Here is a 16,229-nt window from a genome sequence, read left to right on the forward strand (position 1 = left end):
AATGTTCGGTTTTTGTTCACAATTTGTCATGAATATGTTTATTTAACTTAACAATTTTGAGGCACTTTCAATTGTATACAACTTTACACAATACTTAACAAGCTACATTCATATTCAATTCAATATAATGCTTGTTCCTCCACTTTATTTATTTGAGAACTGTAATTTCATTATAACTTTGCATACAAAAAACTTGATCATCTTATAAAATATGGGTTAAACTTAAGTAGTTAAAACTAGCTTCACATCCATTCCTCCCTGCAATTATACTTATGAATTTTTATCTAATTACATTCAGACACATTACATTACATTTTAGAATACGGGATTTCTACTTGTAGTAATATAAGTTTAATAAATTGGTGCAACCTGATGAATGAGGAGACATTAGAGGAGCATGGGGAAATATAATGCTTACACCTAAAAGCCTTAGATATTGTACTATACTCTGAAGTCTGTGTGTTTGATATTGTTTTTGCATGGTTTGTAATGGATTACTGCAATTAGGATTGCTACTTCATTAAAACAGCATTTCTAAAACTAAAGCTGACAATAAATTAAGACTAGAAATAGGCCTACGTATAAAAAATTCTCTGTATCTGTATCTCTATCTGTTGTATAATCAAAGTCAGTATCAGTGCCTTACAAGCCACACATTCCCCTTGATATAGGAGATGATATTCCCTGAAATGTGCTCATGGCACCTGGGGAAGCTTGTGACCGAAGCTTCTAAAGGAACAGGTCAAGCAGAAACTCCTCATTAATAAATTATCTGTGAATCTGTGCCGGCCACCCTCATGTGCACACACTTGAAAGCATGACAGGATACTGCCTGTGGGAATAGTGGTCCAGGTATCAGATGAATAACTATTTATAGCATGAGCTTTAAAGTTATGTTCAGTCACAGGGGGTAGTAGTCTAAAAGAAGAAATAGCTGGTATGTGACCAGAGGGTCAAACTAATTGAACTGTCTGCACTGTTAATCATGACAAAATGCATGAGGCAAATCATCCAAATCCAGTATAATTTAAATTAAAAGCTATGCTGTAAAATATTTGCCAAATTAGAAAACACTAACTCAGCCAGGGCTGCTCTTGGCAGTTATGGCAGTAATGATCAGACTCATGATGATGAGCGGCTTCTAAGTTGGACAAGTGGACAAGTTGGTGTGAATCAATTACCCTGACAAATGACCTATTTTGTAACTGTGGTAGTAAAATTAGTTAGGCATGAGGTAATTTAATTACATATAAAGAAAATAATCGTTTCTGCCTTAATATTGTTAGTCAACAGAAGGAGCCTCAAGGACCTTCAATTATGGCTGCTTGTGTGTGGGAGGGATGTTCAGAACATCCTTAACGATATGTTCCCTATATCACATCTGCGCAAATGGGCTCTATCTGGTAAATGGAGACACTTAATCTGACCTATTTATATCATGTTACATGTTATAAAACGCTGTTGAAGGGTATGAGCAGAAGCAAAGTAATATACACAAGTAACCTCAACTTGGACTTTTTTTTATCCTTTCATTTGTCATTTGTTGGAAGGTTTGGCAGGTAAACAAAAGATGACATGTGCACATGTAGGGACCATGTAACATCTTGAATGTCACTTTGGGTAACACATATGACTGTATTGTAGAGAAAACGTTGTCCTCTCTGATAACAAAATCCACATGGAATCCGACCAAATCGGACTTGTTGGCAGGCATTACGAATAACTATAAAATGGTCAACCTTCTTGCTGATGGTCTTGTTTGTTTATGTCATATTTGAGCTTAACACGCTCAAAACTGTGGAGATGACAGTGGACTTTAGGAGGAGCCCCCCAACTATTTCCCCCATCACCATACTCAACAGCCCTGTGTCTGCTGTGGAAACCTTCATGTTTTTGGGATCCACAATCTCCCAGTACCTTAAGTGGGAACCCAACACAGACACCATCATCAAGAGGGCTCAGCAGAGGCTGTACTTCCTGCGCCAGCTCAGGAAACTCAACCTGCCTAAGGAACTGCTGATCCAGTTCTACACTGCAATCATTCAGTCTGTTCTCTGTTCATCCATCACCGGTTTGGATCGGCTACCAGACAGGACAGAAATAGAATACAGTCAGGACTGTAGAGAGGATCACTGGTGCCAACCTGCCCTCCATTCAGGTCCTTTACCTGCCCAGAGTCAGGAAACGGGCATGTAACATCACTGCAGATCCATCTCACCCTGGACACAACCTGTTCCAACTCCTCCCTTCTGGTAGGCACTACAGAGCACTGTACGCCAAAACAAAGAGACACAGGAACAGTTTTCACCCACAAACCATCACTCTGACCAACAGTTAACTGCCCTGTATAATAACCTTAGGACTTCACTTATTTTCCATTGCTAAAAATTCAGTTTCAGTCATATTCACCTACCCCATGTACATAAAGATACCTGCACGCAAAATATTTATTTCAGCATCCTTTGCACTCTGCTCCATTGCACTATTGTCTACTGTGTACAAATGTTTGTTTATAGATATGTATAACTGTACATATAAGTCGGTCTTCTTTGTGTTGAACTTTTTCTGTTTATTTATACTGTTAATCTGTATTTGTACATTGAGAGCAATGTAAAACCGGAGTCAAATTCCTTGTATGTGCACACATACCTGGCCAATAAAAGTGATTCTGATTCTGATATAGAGGCATCAGTGTTAAATTTCATAACCTCCTTACAGTGTCTTTAACTTTAATGCTGAATAGTATTTGAAACACATTGTGCAAGAAGAATAGGTGTCAGGAAACAGACCAGACATTGCAAATAATTCAGTTCAATTCAATTCAAAATCAGACACTTTTGCTCAGGCAATCTAGCCAGGCTCTCTGGGCCATTTTCTATCAAGGACCTCTTTGATCTTATCTTCTCAGTGCACAGTCAGCTCAAAGCTCAAGTCTTGATGTCAAGTTTTTGAAGTTGGTAGTAAATAAATACTAATTAAAACGATCACAAACTGGAAACTGTGTTTGAGAGTGACACACCACACTTTGTAGTCTAGTAGCATGATAATATACTAAATAAAGGGATAAAACATATCATCAAGGGAACCGGTAGGAGGATACAAATCAAAAAAATCCAGTTGTTCTCACTGTATGCTGATTTATGTCCATGCAGTTATTCACATTTGAATGGCATATGGCATAGACAATTATGAGTTATGGGTGAGCAAGAAGCACAGACAATTGTAAGAAGTAAGCAAGAGAACATGAGAAAGCAGTGTGAGTGAGTGTGAGAGAGTGAGTGAGTGAGTGAGAGTGTGAGAGTGAGTGAGTGAGTGTGTGTGTGTGTGTGTGTGAGTGTGTAGAGTGAGTGAGTGAGTGAGTGTGTGTGTGTGTGTGTGTGTGTGTGTGTGTGTGTGAGAGAGAGTGAGTTTGTGAGAGAGTGAGTGAGTGAGTGAGTGAGTGAGTGAGTGAGAGAGTGAGTGATTGTGTGTGTGTCTGTGTGTGTGTGTGTGTGTGTGTGTGTGTGTGTGTGTGTGTGTGTGTGTGTGTGAGAGAGAGAGAGAGAGAGAGTGAGTGAGAGTGAGTGTGTGTGTGAGGGAGAGAGAGAGAGAGAGAGAGAGTGAATGTGCTTGATGTTCACAATAAAACCATGGCAAACAGAGCTCACAGACTGAAATAGAAGGGAAGACTAAAGGTACGTGGATGGCCCCACATACTGTGAAAAACGTATCTCTGAAGTCAATAAGCAGTAGAAAAGATTGTATGATTGCACTGAATGCAGACTGACAGTGAAGGTAAAACAGGGAAGATGCTCTTGGGTAATGAGTGCTACTTACTGAACACAACCAGGGAAACAGGTAGTTATATGAGTCGGTCAGTCCACCACTTTGGTCCAAACTGAAATGAACTATTTGATGGAACGCCACGAAATGTTGTACAGACATTCATAGTCCCCAGAGAAAGAACTCTTACTGACTTTGGTGATGCCTTGACCTTTCTTTTAGTGACACAATGAGGTTGACATTTGTTGGCCTCTAGTTAAATATCTTAATAACTAATCTAATATATCTTACATCTGTGAATAATAAGGCCCAGATGTTTTTTGGGACAGTATAGACAAAATGCAGTGGGGCATTTATCGTTTTTTCAGCATCAGATGTGTCAGACGCTCTGGCTAAATGATGTAGTAAATGCATCAGCTGGACTTTCTAGAGTTGCACCATCTGATGAGTAGTGATTGTGCAATTAATTGTCCTTACAAAAATGACCTCTTCCCTGTTGTTTCCCAGTGATTACGTTAGCTAGAGGTAAAAGACAACCAGAAGTGAAACCCTGGGGTTTCTTTGTGAAGGGACCAGCATCCAGCTCCTACAGCTTTGGGGCCTCATTTGGAAAAGTGTTAATTTTAGGCTTATGCATGAGGATGAATTTTGTCACCGCACATTCAAATTGAAGATGAGGAATCTTCTATGTATGTCATAGTTGTTGTATCCAATGAAAATGATCCGCAAAATTGCTAATCAAAAAATGACAGCATAGATGGTTTGACTGTGCATGCCTTTCTGATCTACCACCCCTATATATAGTTATGTTTAGGCAACTAAAACTAGTTCAGGTTTATGTTAGGGAAAGATCATGATTATAAACTAATACTGTATACCAGTTTCTGAAATTCAAATGATCTTCATAACAAAGCTGTTTTAATTAATATAGCCTGATTCTGGACTAAGAAAATCCATTAACAGTATATCTTCATTCTTTAAAACCCAAAACATTTTAACAGTGTAAAAAAGTACTTGTCAGTGCTCTCTGGTGGACAAACTATATAATGGTGACACAGCCAGGCCTGTCTCTAGCTCTAATGATGAAAGCACTATTTTCGGGGCCCACAGTAACTCACCAGGCTGAGTCCTTACCGCAGGGGCCTGGGTTTGATTCTACCTGCAGCCCTTTGGTGCATTTTGACAACATTTGGTTTTAATTATAGGAAAACTTGCTTTACAAAGTACTGTGACAAATATTTAGTTCTCACGGTTGCAATATTTCTTTAACACAGAAGCAAATGTATTAACACAACTGCTGAAGAAGAAAGCTGCTTTTTTTTAAAAAAGTATGATTCTCCTGTGAATAGGATATAAGTGTTTAGTTACACTAAATTGATGTGACTTAAAAAGGAAGGGAAACAAGAAAAAACACCAAAATATATCAATCCATCATCCATCCATTACACTTACAAATTACACGTGTATAGATGATCAGAAATCTATGTTGAATGCTCCATAGTGACCACAATAATCAAAAGAAATATGTGAATGAAAGGTTTTGATGCTCATGAGTCTTTTTAGCAACACATCTATTTTTTCCAGTGCTGCGAGAGAATTCTCTACATGCATACAGCCTATTAATGATCAAATTTCTTGTTGCTGTGGTTGATAAATACATGCACAATGATGTAAAATGTACGTGCTATGAACTCTTTAACTTTGTAGAAAATGGATCTTCTGTAAAATAAATGAAATTCTGCTTGATTTGAACATTCACATCCGGGCTGTGGCCAAATGAATGTAGTCAATTTGTCTGAAACTGCAGCTTATATGACCGTTTGGAAGCAAGCGCAGTCCTGTGTTCTCCAGAAAAAACTCCTGGAAAATGATGTTAAAAAGGGTAGGAATCCTGCAAATGTATCTGACTACTCTGAGAATGGTTTGTCTAAAAATGCACTGCCATGGGTTCTACCCCTTCAGACCCTGTGTCCATTACAATGGACGTCACATGACAGGGGCTTCTTTTTTACTTTTTGCAACATTTAACACCACTTGAACCCTCAAGTCCATTGAACTGAACGTTTTATCAACCAATCAAACGGCAGTATAGCTTTGCTTGTTGATGTATGAAAAAAATCCACCACAAGGAAGAGAGGCATGGCAGGGTTTCCACTCCACACGTCGAAGTGAGGATCATTTTCAACAGTTTTACTCACATTTATAGATATTTGTGCCAAGATTTCATAGTTTTGATATAATATTGAAAGATGGAATGTATGAATAGAAGTGTAATATCACATGTTTCAGTGCAAGTTCTTACACAGGATTTTTTCAAATATCGCTGTCCATTAGAATGGACAGTGGGTCAGACACCATGTTATTGAACTCAATTGGTCAGTATTGATGAATTACATTATTACTATAAAAACAGTACATCAGAACAAGAGAATGAGTTGATAATCAGTTGAGAATATTCCAAATGCAGAACAAACAAAAAAAAGAAAATAAAAAAAATTATATTTTAAAACTGTTTGGACCTTATAAAAAAAACATCATTTGAACTGTTAGAGTTTATGTTCCATGTGATGTCAATGTGACAATTATAAGACAAAAAATAGGTATGATGTTGTCATATGATGTTGGTATTTCAACACCTGTTTGGACCCGATGTCCATTGAAATGGACAAGAAAAATAACAGAGAGTTTTAAAGAGTTTTGATAAAACATTTTTTTTTATTGATTCTCATTTCTGGTTGCACTAAGGATGGGAAAAAGTCATTATTATATTTTTTCACAACCTTGGAACATAAGCATAATTATTAAACTCTTAATAATAAAGCAATTTCTTATTTTCTTTTTCTTTTCTTGCTTCCGATGACACAGGGAATAAACAGTTTTTGATACAAATCCCTGGAATAGCCGAGGCCTCCGCAGTGTGAACACCTGTAGCGTTAAATGCCACTCACTTTTTGATGGACAGCCTCATATGCCGCAGGGGCCTAATTAAACCCGCAGCACAGGTGTGATCCCTGTGCTCTTCCCCCGTCTCTCTTATTTACATCAACACATAACATAAGGCAGAAAAACCGATCCGAAGCAACAGATTGCCAAGCTAAACACATTTGTAACCCTGGAAAATGAAGGTGCCAGAGGAGGAATTAATGAGCGATATACTGAAGCGGTTAACGGGCGAGTCTGCGCTCCCTGTATACAGCAACATTGAAAAGTTCAAACGAGGAAAGAACGGCCTGTACTTTGTCGCCGAAGACTTCAATGAAACTGTGAAAAAAAGAGAATTGGTCAACGCCAAGGAACGACTGAGAGTGAGTATTCATTGGGAATAGAATTGTCTGAATAAATGTTTGAGAATATGTCAAACTCGGTTAGCCAACATTTGCTGGCAGGTAGCTAGCTAGCTGTTCCCTCCCCTGTTTATCCTGACCTGCAGCGTTAGCTCGCTGTAAACGCACCTTCCAGGAGTCTGTCTGTCACTATGTTCCACACACCACCAGTCATCCTTATTTACAAACTCACCTTATATGTATTTCCATGCAGCATTATTTAATACACAGAATTTACCCTTAGCCAATATTTGGTAAAACACAGACATGAATCTTGTTTTAAGAGTTGTGTTTTCATAAACACAGTTAAACTTGGAAAACAAATGAATGGCTATTTAAAGTTTATGATGTAAAAAGTTTTCCTCCATTCTCAAATGTCAAATATGACTTAAAATTGGTGTCTTGAAAATATTAGACCTAATTCTGATAGTGTTGTGGCAGTAATAACTATTTTGAAAGGGTTGGTGAAACATTTGGTGTGATATCTTAGTTTGAAATGCTGAGGGTACTTGTGGTACTTGAAGGCTGAAGTGGGATGTGAGACGATAACACCAGCAGTGGCCCCAAGCCAATTTGTTTAAATGATTGTTGCATAACTTCAGAGATCACTCTATTATCTAATGTGGCACATAGTTAATATGAAACTTCAGCCTGCCCCCTGTGCAGATCAGGAACTTGAACACCATGTTCTCCCGGCTCAAACGGATGGTGCCACTGATGCGACCTGACCGGAAACCCAGCAAAGTGGATACACTTAAAGCTGCGACGGAATACATTCGATTGCTTGTAGCAGTTCTGCAGGACACTGACAGTGTAAGTACTGCATTCATCAGGAGTCTATCAGTCTCATAAGTGTCCTCTGCTGTTTTCCAAGGACAACACTGCCACTTCCACTGTTGATTAGTGTTATTTTCTATTTCTCAGGATGATGGCAGTGGGACTGATTTCCTAAAGAATGCAATCACTTATGGACAAACTGAAGGCTTGAGCAACGACCTATGGAGAGTGGATGACGTGAGTGTTTTTTCCCCATTGTGTTTGTACAGTGGATATAAAAAGTATACACACCCTTGTTAAAATGCCAGGTTTTTGTGATGTAAAAAAAAATAGAGATTAAGATAAAGATAAAGATAAGATAAATCATGTCCACACTTTTTCCACCTTTTAATGTGACCTATAATGTGAACAATTCAATTGATAAACAAACTGAAATCTTTTAGGTGGAAAAATAAAAAACTTACAATAACCTCATTGCATAAGTGTCCACACCCTTAAACTAATACTTTGTTGAAGCACCTTTTGATTTTATTACAGCACTCAGTCATTTTGGGTAGGAGTCAATTAGCGTGGCACATCTTGACTTGGCAATACTTGCCCACTCTTCTTTGCAAAAGCGCTCCAAATCTGCCAGATTGTGAGGGCATCTCCTGTGCACAGCCCTCTTCAGATCACCCAACAGATGTTCAACTGGATTCAGGTCTGGGCTCTGGCTGGGCCATTCCAAAACATTAATCTTCTGACCAGCAACATGTCATCAAGCGCCTCTTCTTCTGGTGAAGCCATGCTTTTGTTGATTTGGATGTATGCTTTGGATCGTTGTCGTTCTGAAAGGTGAAATTCCTCTTCATCTTCAGCTTTCTAACGGAAGCCTGAAGGTTTGGTGCCGAAATTGACCGATATTTGGAACTGTTCCTAATTCCCTTAACCTTGATTAAGGCCTCGGTTCCAGCTGAAGAAAAACAGCCCCAAAGCATGATGCTGCCACCACCATGCTTCACTGTGAGTATGGTGTTCTTTGGGTGATGTGCAGTGTTGTTTTTGTGCCAAACATACCTTTTGGAACTATGGCCAAAAAGTTCAACCGTGGTTTCATCAGACCATAACACATTTTCCCACATGCTTTTGGGAGACTTCATGTAATTTTTTGCAAAATGTAGCTGGGCTTGGATGTTTTTCTTTAAAAGAAAAGGCTTCTGTCTTGCCACCCTACCCCATAGCCCAAACATATGAAGAATACGGGAGATTGTTGTCACATGTAGTACACAGCCAGTACTTGCCAGAAATTCCTGCAGCTCCTTTAATGTTGCTGTAGGCCTCTTGGAAGCCTCCCTGACCAGTTTTCTTCTCGTCTTTCCATCAATTTTGGAGGGGCGTCCAGTTGTGCCATATTTTCTCCACTTGATGATGACTGTCTTCTCTGTGTTCCATGGTATATCTACTGCCTTGGAAATTCTTTTGTACCCTTCTCCTGACTGATACCTTTTATCAATGAGATCTCTCTGATGCTTTGGAAGCTGCAGACAATGGCTTTTGCTCTAAGATGCAACTAAGAAAATGTCAGGATTCTAGTACATAGGCAAGGCAACCATGGAGGTGACTGCTACTTTGATATTCTGATGTGTATGTAAACAACCTCATATCAAAGGTTGAACCTTACAGTTGTTGTTTCATCATATGTGCTGTTACATTACATAGACGTATGGACTGCAGCAGGGTAACACAACTGTTATGTCATAAATCAGACCAGCAACATGTCATCAAGCGCCAAGGCCGTGACCCCTTTTTGGGGAAAGAATATCTGTTTCTCATCTTATTATTATACCGTATATATTTAATTCATTTTAACTGTCATGGATTCACTTTCTACTATTTGATAGTAGAAAAATCAGTTTTTGGCTGGACCTCAGAAAGTAGGTCAACAAGCAAATTGCCCCTCTGCTTTTTTCTAATCACATATAGAGCTGATCCTTATAATAACGTCAAATTATGCATGTGTTCATGGATAATACATGATCTTAGACCTAGTCTAGCTATATATTATTGTATTTTTACTGGCATGCTTTTTTTTCTGACAGTTGCTGAACATGTCAGATGAGCGCATGGAGGATGCATTTACTATGTCTCCAGAACCAGTGACAGAGGACGGGGATATGACCAGACTGGTGTTGCAACATTGTGTGATGCCTGCATACCAGTTCATCATCCAAGTAGCACCTGATCAGACTTCGGTAACTCCTTTGAACTTTTCTAATATTAATTATAATTCAAATTAATTCAAATTTTCTGCTTGGTGATTATCAGCTGCACTCCAGCTACATTTCTCATGCTGGTCAGGGAGCTGTTGTAGTGCAGCAGTTGTGAATATGGACTGTTGATTAAGAACCAATTTTATGCAAGTATTTTCCAAGTCAGTCCATCAATTCAAGGGAAAAGCTTCAGTCAAGACTCAGAAAGACAAAATTAATAGATATGTATCAGGCTATACATTTACCACCCTAGGTTCTTTGTATTTGATTAAGTGGACATCACATTGGTTACGCTACGATTATTACAGGCTTCTGTCATGAAGGGGGCGTGACACAGTGTTAACAAGAATTCAAAATTGAATTGAAATTTTATATATATATATTAGTATTTCAAGAACGTCCCCATTTTTTGCATGTCAGTCTCATATCTCAGTTTATTTCTTGTCACCTGTATAATTAAACAAAAAACATGGTGCTATGTATATACAGAATGGGGGACAGATTACAAACGAATGAATCGTGAATAACTCAGAAGAACAATTTTGCATTAATTGAAGTGTTCAGATCACTGGGCATAATATTTTGATTACATTTTCAGCATCAATCGGCCTGCCATTACAGAAATACTCATGGATCAGATACTTATTCCAGTCAGGGCTTTTTGGTGAAGGTTGTGACCAAACTGTGTCTGACTTGACAGATGAGATGCTCACAGGAGTAAAATACAATGACATCAACATTTGTACTCTGTAATATAGTCCAATACAATAAATCATAACCTGAGCAATGCACAATACAAAAGGGTGGAAATAAATCAACACTGGCCAGTCATTTGGTGCAGTGGTCATATAACGTGTATTTTCACCACCATAAATTATATGCAGCCCCTTCTTTTACTAAAGAAAAGGATAAAATCAATTCTGATGTAATTTACTTGACTCATGAAATTCAGAAATCCTATAGAGGCATATGTATTTAGATATTCACTAATCCTTCATAAAACATCTACGGACAACCTTTTGAATGTTTGAGCATAACAAATTAAGTTATAAGCCATATAAGTAAATGAATTCCTGCTGCTATTGGAGTATGCGTTGTGAAACTAATATTCTTTTATAGCCATTGCTTTTTCTTTTTTTGGTATGTTTGCTTTAAAGGTGAAGTAAGCGATTCTGTAGAAATCCAATACCATGACGTGACATGAAGTACCACGATATAGTGCGAACAACGACACAGCATGTAATGTAACTAACGTTAACTATGTCGTGAATTAGCAAACTGTTGCTAAAGTTGCTGCTGTGTAGTTAACATGCAGAGAGGAGCCAGAGCCAGCACACCAGCTCCAGACAGCGGTACTCAAAACTATCCTGCTACTAGGGAGACCAGACCCACCAAATTTGGGACTGCACAGCATTTTTATCCCTTGTCCCATGTTGCACATACTGTATTGAGACGATGTCCAACATTTTGATTGGCTCTAGTTTCCAAAAGTCAAATCACTCAGGACAGATGCTTATCTAAAATTAGTTTTTTATCCAATTGCTGTGAAGAAAACAGGAAAGGCTGTCATTTGGGGGCCATGTGTTTGATGTCAATCAAACTGCGCACAGGTGGATCAAGTACAGGTTAAACCTGTCTCTGCCTTGGTTATGCTGTGCCCAGCAGGGAAAACACAAAGTCACAACTATGCAGTTTTAGGCGGAATGTTATACAAACTACAATAAAGAACAGGAAATGCAGCAACAACAAAGACTGGGAGTTAGAAAAGTTGCTCTCAGATAAGATATATTTAAGTCCTTCCAGGGCTCCAGACTTAACTTTTTGCATTGGTTGCACTGGTGCACCTAACTTTTTTTTTTTTTTTTTAGGTGCACCAGCACAAAATGTAGGTGCACCCAAATTTTTCATTGCGTCACCTTTAACTCCATAAGGTCACCTTTTTATCGCTCTCCATAACTTTCATATAATGTGAATGATTTTTAAACAAGAATAAGGTGTAGAGAAATGCTTGTCTTTATTTGAAGCACAATTATATATAAAAAGGAAAATAAAGTGTTTTAAGTGCTTCACTGAGCTGAAATTGAAACTAAATTTCAAACTAAAACACTAAGCAAAATAAAACATTTCCAGATAAAAGTTCGATACGAAACGTTGTTGACCCGCTCACGAATGCACTATTTCCGGCCATATTCTGACCGCACTCCTGACAGTACACGCAGTGCATTGCATTGCGTTACGTCCTTTGTTGTACCTCAGCCAGGGAAATTGTTTCAGCCAGTCCTGTCTGAAGGAATATATTTTGACCATTTTAATTTCCGAGTCTGATGCTGTCGCCGAAGGACCAGGGCTCGGCAATTTTTAAACACACGCAATTGTGCGGTGAACAGGACCACAGCCAATCAGAGGCAAAGACCCGCCCGAGCTCTGTCTCTTATTGGTTTAGAACACGATATGATCCTACCATGAGTGTGTGAGTTCGGTCACAGGAAAACACAGAGAGATGATGCGCTTGCGAAATAAATTTATGTAATAATAACAATAATAATGTTATGTTTATGTTCACTGGGCAGCGTCAGGTGCACCAGTGTGACTTAGAAAAATTATTAGTCGCACTCTTAAAAATTTTGGTCGCATGTCGCACTCTGGAGCCCTGCTTTCACATGCTAAAGGATTTTTGGTACATTGGTAATGTGTCCCACACAAACATACTCCCTCATTTGGTTTGTTGGGATCTGGTCACCCTACCCGCTGTTATAGCTATATCTTAGCATACATTGGCCAACTAGAAGGTAAGCTGAATGCCCGTGGGCAAGCCATTTACGGTTACCTTCCCATTTACAGAGCGAGGGCTGTGTATGACCACACAGAGGATAAAGCTAGTGGACTGTGATTTGATGAATCACTGTATTGGAATCGTGTTACTTAGAATCCCCCTACCTTTAAATGGTTTCCCCCAGGCAACAATTTGGTTTGTGAATGGAAATCATTGATTTTTTTTTTTTTCTTTTGTTCATTTAGTGATCACTTACTTTTATAATTCAGTTGATAGGCTAAGGAAATACAAAATCAGCTGTAGTCACATGGTGTAACCTTTCAATCACAAGACGGGCGGCCTTCAAACAATAGGCAATCAGATGCATGTTTAATTCCTGAAATGATCTGGCAGGAATACTATACAATTACAACTTGCAATCAACACAATTTTTTCTTCGGTGTTACCCTAACATCTGAGACATTCAAACCGTCCTCACAAGTACCTCCTTATCTGATTGGATAATTCAAGGTGAAGAGGTTTAGATCAAGACAAGACAAGAGTATTTTTCACAGTTCCCACACTTGTGCCATTATGCTGTTCAGGTTTTAACCTTACTGTGGCTGTTACCAAAGCTGTTGGTTGAGGTAAACAAGCCTCAGATGAGGAAATGTGTTTGACGTGAAAACTAGAAGCTTTAGTACAACAGAATTTTTTTTTAGAATTATAGTGCTCCTTTTATAATTGTTTATTCCTTAAAGTTCCTTAAAAAACTGTATAAAACTGTATAAACTCAGACATGATCAGCTTCTTCTTCATTCCACAGATGTCTCATCCCTTTTGAGTGGTGTTCAGAGCAGATGGCTTGGACCAGTATTGGAAACCTGCCAGGTTGTTTTATTTTAAATACATAAATATCAAATCAGTTATCTGAAATACAGGGCAAATCTAGATTACTAAAAGTTGGAACTTTTTTCTGGTAAACCTTTAGTAGTTTAGTAAACTTTTAAAACACTGCAGGGTGTAAATGAGTATGTCAAAAACAAATACAATATCAGGAAGCCTATAATAATGTGATTTTTATTTATTTATTAATTGTAGTAGTATTAGTACCAGATCCAAATATGAACATTGATCCAAAAGTATACAAATGTTGCCCCCATGTGGTCTGAAAGATGATTTCATTTTGATGATGAAATTTTCAATTGGCAATCAGTACAAAATAATCACAGGCCTTCCTCACAGAAGACATGTGACAACAGGAAAAGCACACATGTAAATGATAAAATTAATTGTAATTGTATATACATTGTATGTACATAAACCTCAGGATAGGAAGTTCTTTTTAAAATACAAAAATTTGAAATCATTGGTTATCTTTATTGGTACCGGGCATGAGAAGCAGGTGATTATCGGTCATATCAGCTGAAGACAAATCCATAGTGTGCATCCCTAAAATGGTTGATGTCTGAGTTACATGTCGCTGCCTCAGTTTCAGGTTCCTGCTGCTGTTCATGCTGGTTCACTGTCACACTGCCATGACTTCCTGGGACACTTGAATAGAACAGATCCCGTTTTAATGTTGATAGTAACAACTGTGCTTTCCCTGCGGTAACAAGTCAAAATATGTGCTGTGATATTGTTTCATTGCAGTGGGCTAGCTCGTTCAGTTTCCCAACCAGAGTTAATGTTAGTGTGCTAATGGTACTATTCATTACTGTTTAGTGTTAAGGCCTGGTATCTTCTGCCACCACCACTACACTGACACTGTACAGGTCCACACACTAGCACACGCCTTCAGTTATTCTGGATGATTAAACCTCTGCTCAGTTTGAAATTAGGTGTGACTGGTACTGTATTGTACTTGCATATTATTTTTTTTATTTTGGAGCATAGTAGAAAATAACATTTTTAGAGTAGTTCTTCACATTGATTTGAAATACATTGTTACAGTGCCCTCTTCTGGTTGAATGTTTCAAGTTTGCTGCACCCAACATCACTGTAAGTGGGATCTGTTGCACCTGTAACTAGAGCTGCAACGATTAGTTGATTAATCAGTTAGTTTTCAATGATTAACATAATCACCAAATAGTTTGATAATTGATTAATTGTTTTTAGTCATTTTTAAAAAAGAAATGTCCAAATTATTATATGAAAATTAAATAAATTTCCGCTTCTCAAATGAGAATATTGTCTGGTTTCTTTAGTCCTCTATGACAGTAAACTGAATATTTTGGGACATTTGAGGATGTCACTGTGGGCTTTGGGAAACCATGATCAACATTTTTCATTTTATTGACCAAATTACTAATTAATTATTAATTAATTGGAGAATGACAACAATTAATCGAAAATGAACTTACAGGGACGCGAGGGTGTAATAAAAACACCATATCAGTGCAGTGTGGTGGTGGCGGTGGTGTGAGACAAGTCAGTGTATTAAATGCAGTAATTGTGTTCTTTCATATAAAATAATTCTTGTTTTATTTTTTAGGGGCATGTTGCTTTGAAGAAAGGATTTTTCTCCAAGAAAATGCTATTTTATTTGTATTATTTAATTTAACTTTTCAAATTGAAATTTTGTTTGAGTAAATATGAATGTGTTTTTATTTTAATGTAACAAACTGCTTCATTGGCAGCCCAGAAATACAATGTACAAGACAGCTTTCTTTTTTTGAATTTCTGTTTTTAAAGTGTTTGTTGTTCTGTCTCAGTCCAATAGATGCTTTCTCATTCAACACTTCATAGTACCAAGAATTATGTTTGGTGAATATTAAATTAATATTATCAGCTTTCATTTTTTCTCTTTTTTTTATACATATTTGTGGCTTGCATGATGTTAATTTGTCCATATAATTGAATGGTGTGTTCGCCAAGTTGTCTTATGTTGAAAGCTTTAATTTCAGGTTTCGACCACTGCAACTGGCAATATCAAAACGTTGTAATGACCCATAGTGATTGATGTTTTAATTTAATACATTATGTCATTTAGGACAGATGTCCAGATTAGTATGCGTTATTAAAATTGCAGTGGTGGAAGTCATCAGAATGATCTGTTAAGTAAAAGTAGCAACACCACAGTATAAAAATACCCCGTGCTTTCAGATGTTTACCCAAATCAAAAGGTCATAAGCATTCAGCCAAATGTACGTATCAAAATGACCAGTACTCATTATGCAGAATGCTTATATTTTTGGGTTATTACTGATACATTAAGAGTGGAGCAGCATTTTAATAGTGTAACTGTGAATTTAAACTTTCATTGTGGTGTCCAATAGTCAGATGATCAATAACAGTAGTGTCTGAAATCAGTGGTTCCCAACCTCCTGTAGTCCCTTCAGAAGAACTCAAGTTCATCAGCAACAC

General features: G+C 37.8%; 1 protein-coding gene across 3 annotated transcripts; it reads left to right on the forward strand.

The window, feature by feature from the left end:
• The first annotated feature begins 6,752 nt into the window (after positions 1 to 6,752).
• figla (folliculogenesis specific bHLH transcription factor) lies at positions 6,753 to 15,660 on the forward strand. Of its 3 annotated transcripts, none has more exons than XM_051421412.1 (6): positions 6,753 to 7,067; positions 7,752 to 7,898; positions 8,010 to 8,099; positions 9,941 to 10,093; positions 13,690 to 13,754; positions 15,358 to 15,660. In XM_051421412.1, the coding sequence occupies exons 1-5, from the start codon at positions 6,882 to 6,884 to the stop codon at positions 13,705 to 13,707; spliced, it is 594 nt and encodes a 197-aa protein (XP_051277372.1). In that variant the 5' UTR covers positions 6,753 to 6,881; the 3' UTR covers positions 13,708 to 13,754; positions 15,358 to 15,660. The 3 variants fall into 3 exon arrangements, with proteins under 3 accessions (XP_051277372.1, XP_051277373.1, XP_051277371.1); XM_051421413.1 differs by having other exon boundaries at positions 15,578 to 15,660; XM_051421411.1 differs by lacking the exon at positions 15,358 to 15,660 and having other exon boundaries at positions 13,690 to 15,181.
• Positions 15,661 to 16,229: the final 569 nt, after the last annotated feature.

This window comes from Dicentrarchus labrax, unplaced genomic scaffold (assembly GCF_905237075.1).
Source record: "Dicentrarchus labrax unplaced genomic scaffold, dlabrax2021, whole genome shotgun sequence".
In the NCBI taxonomy this organism is placed as follows: Eukaryota; Metazoa; Chordata; class Actinopteri; family Moronidae; genus Dicentrarchus; species Dicentrarchus labrax.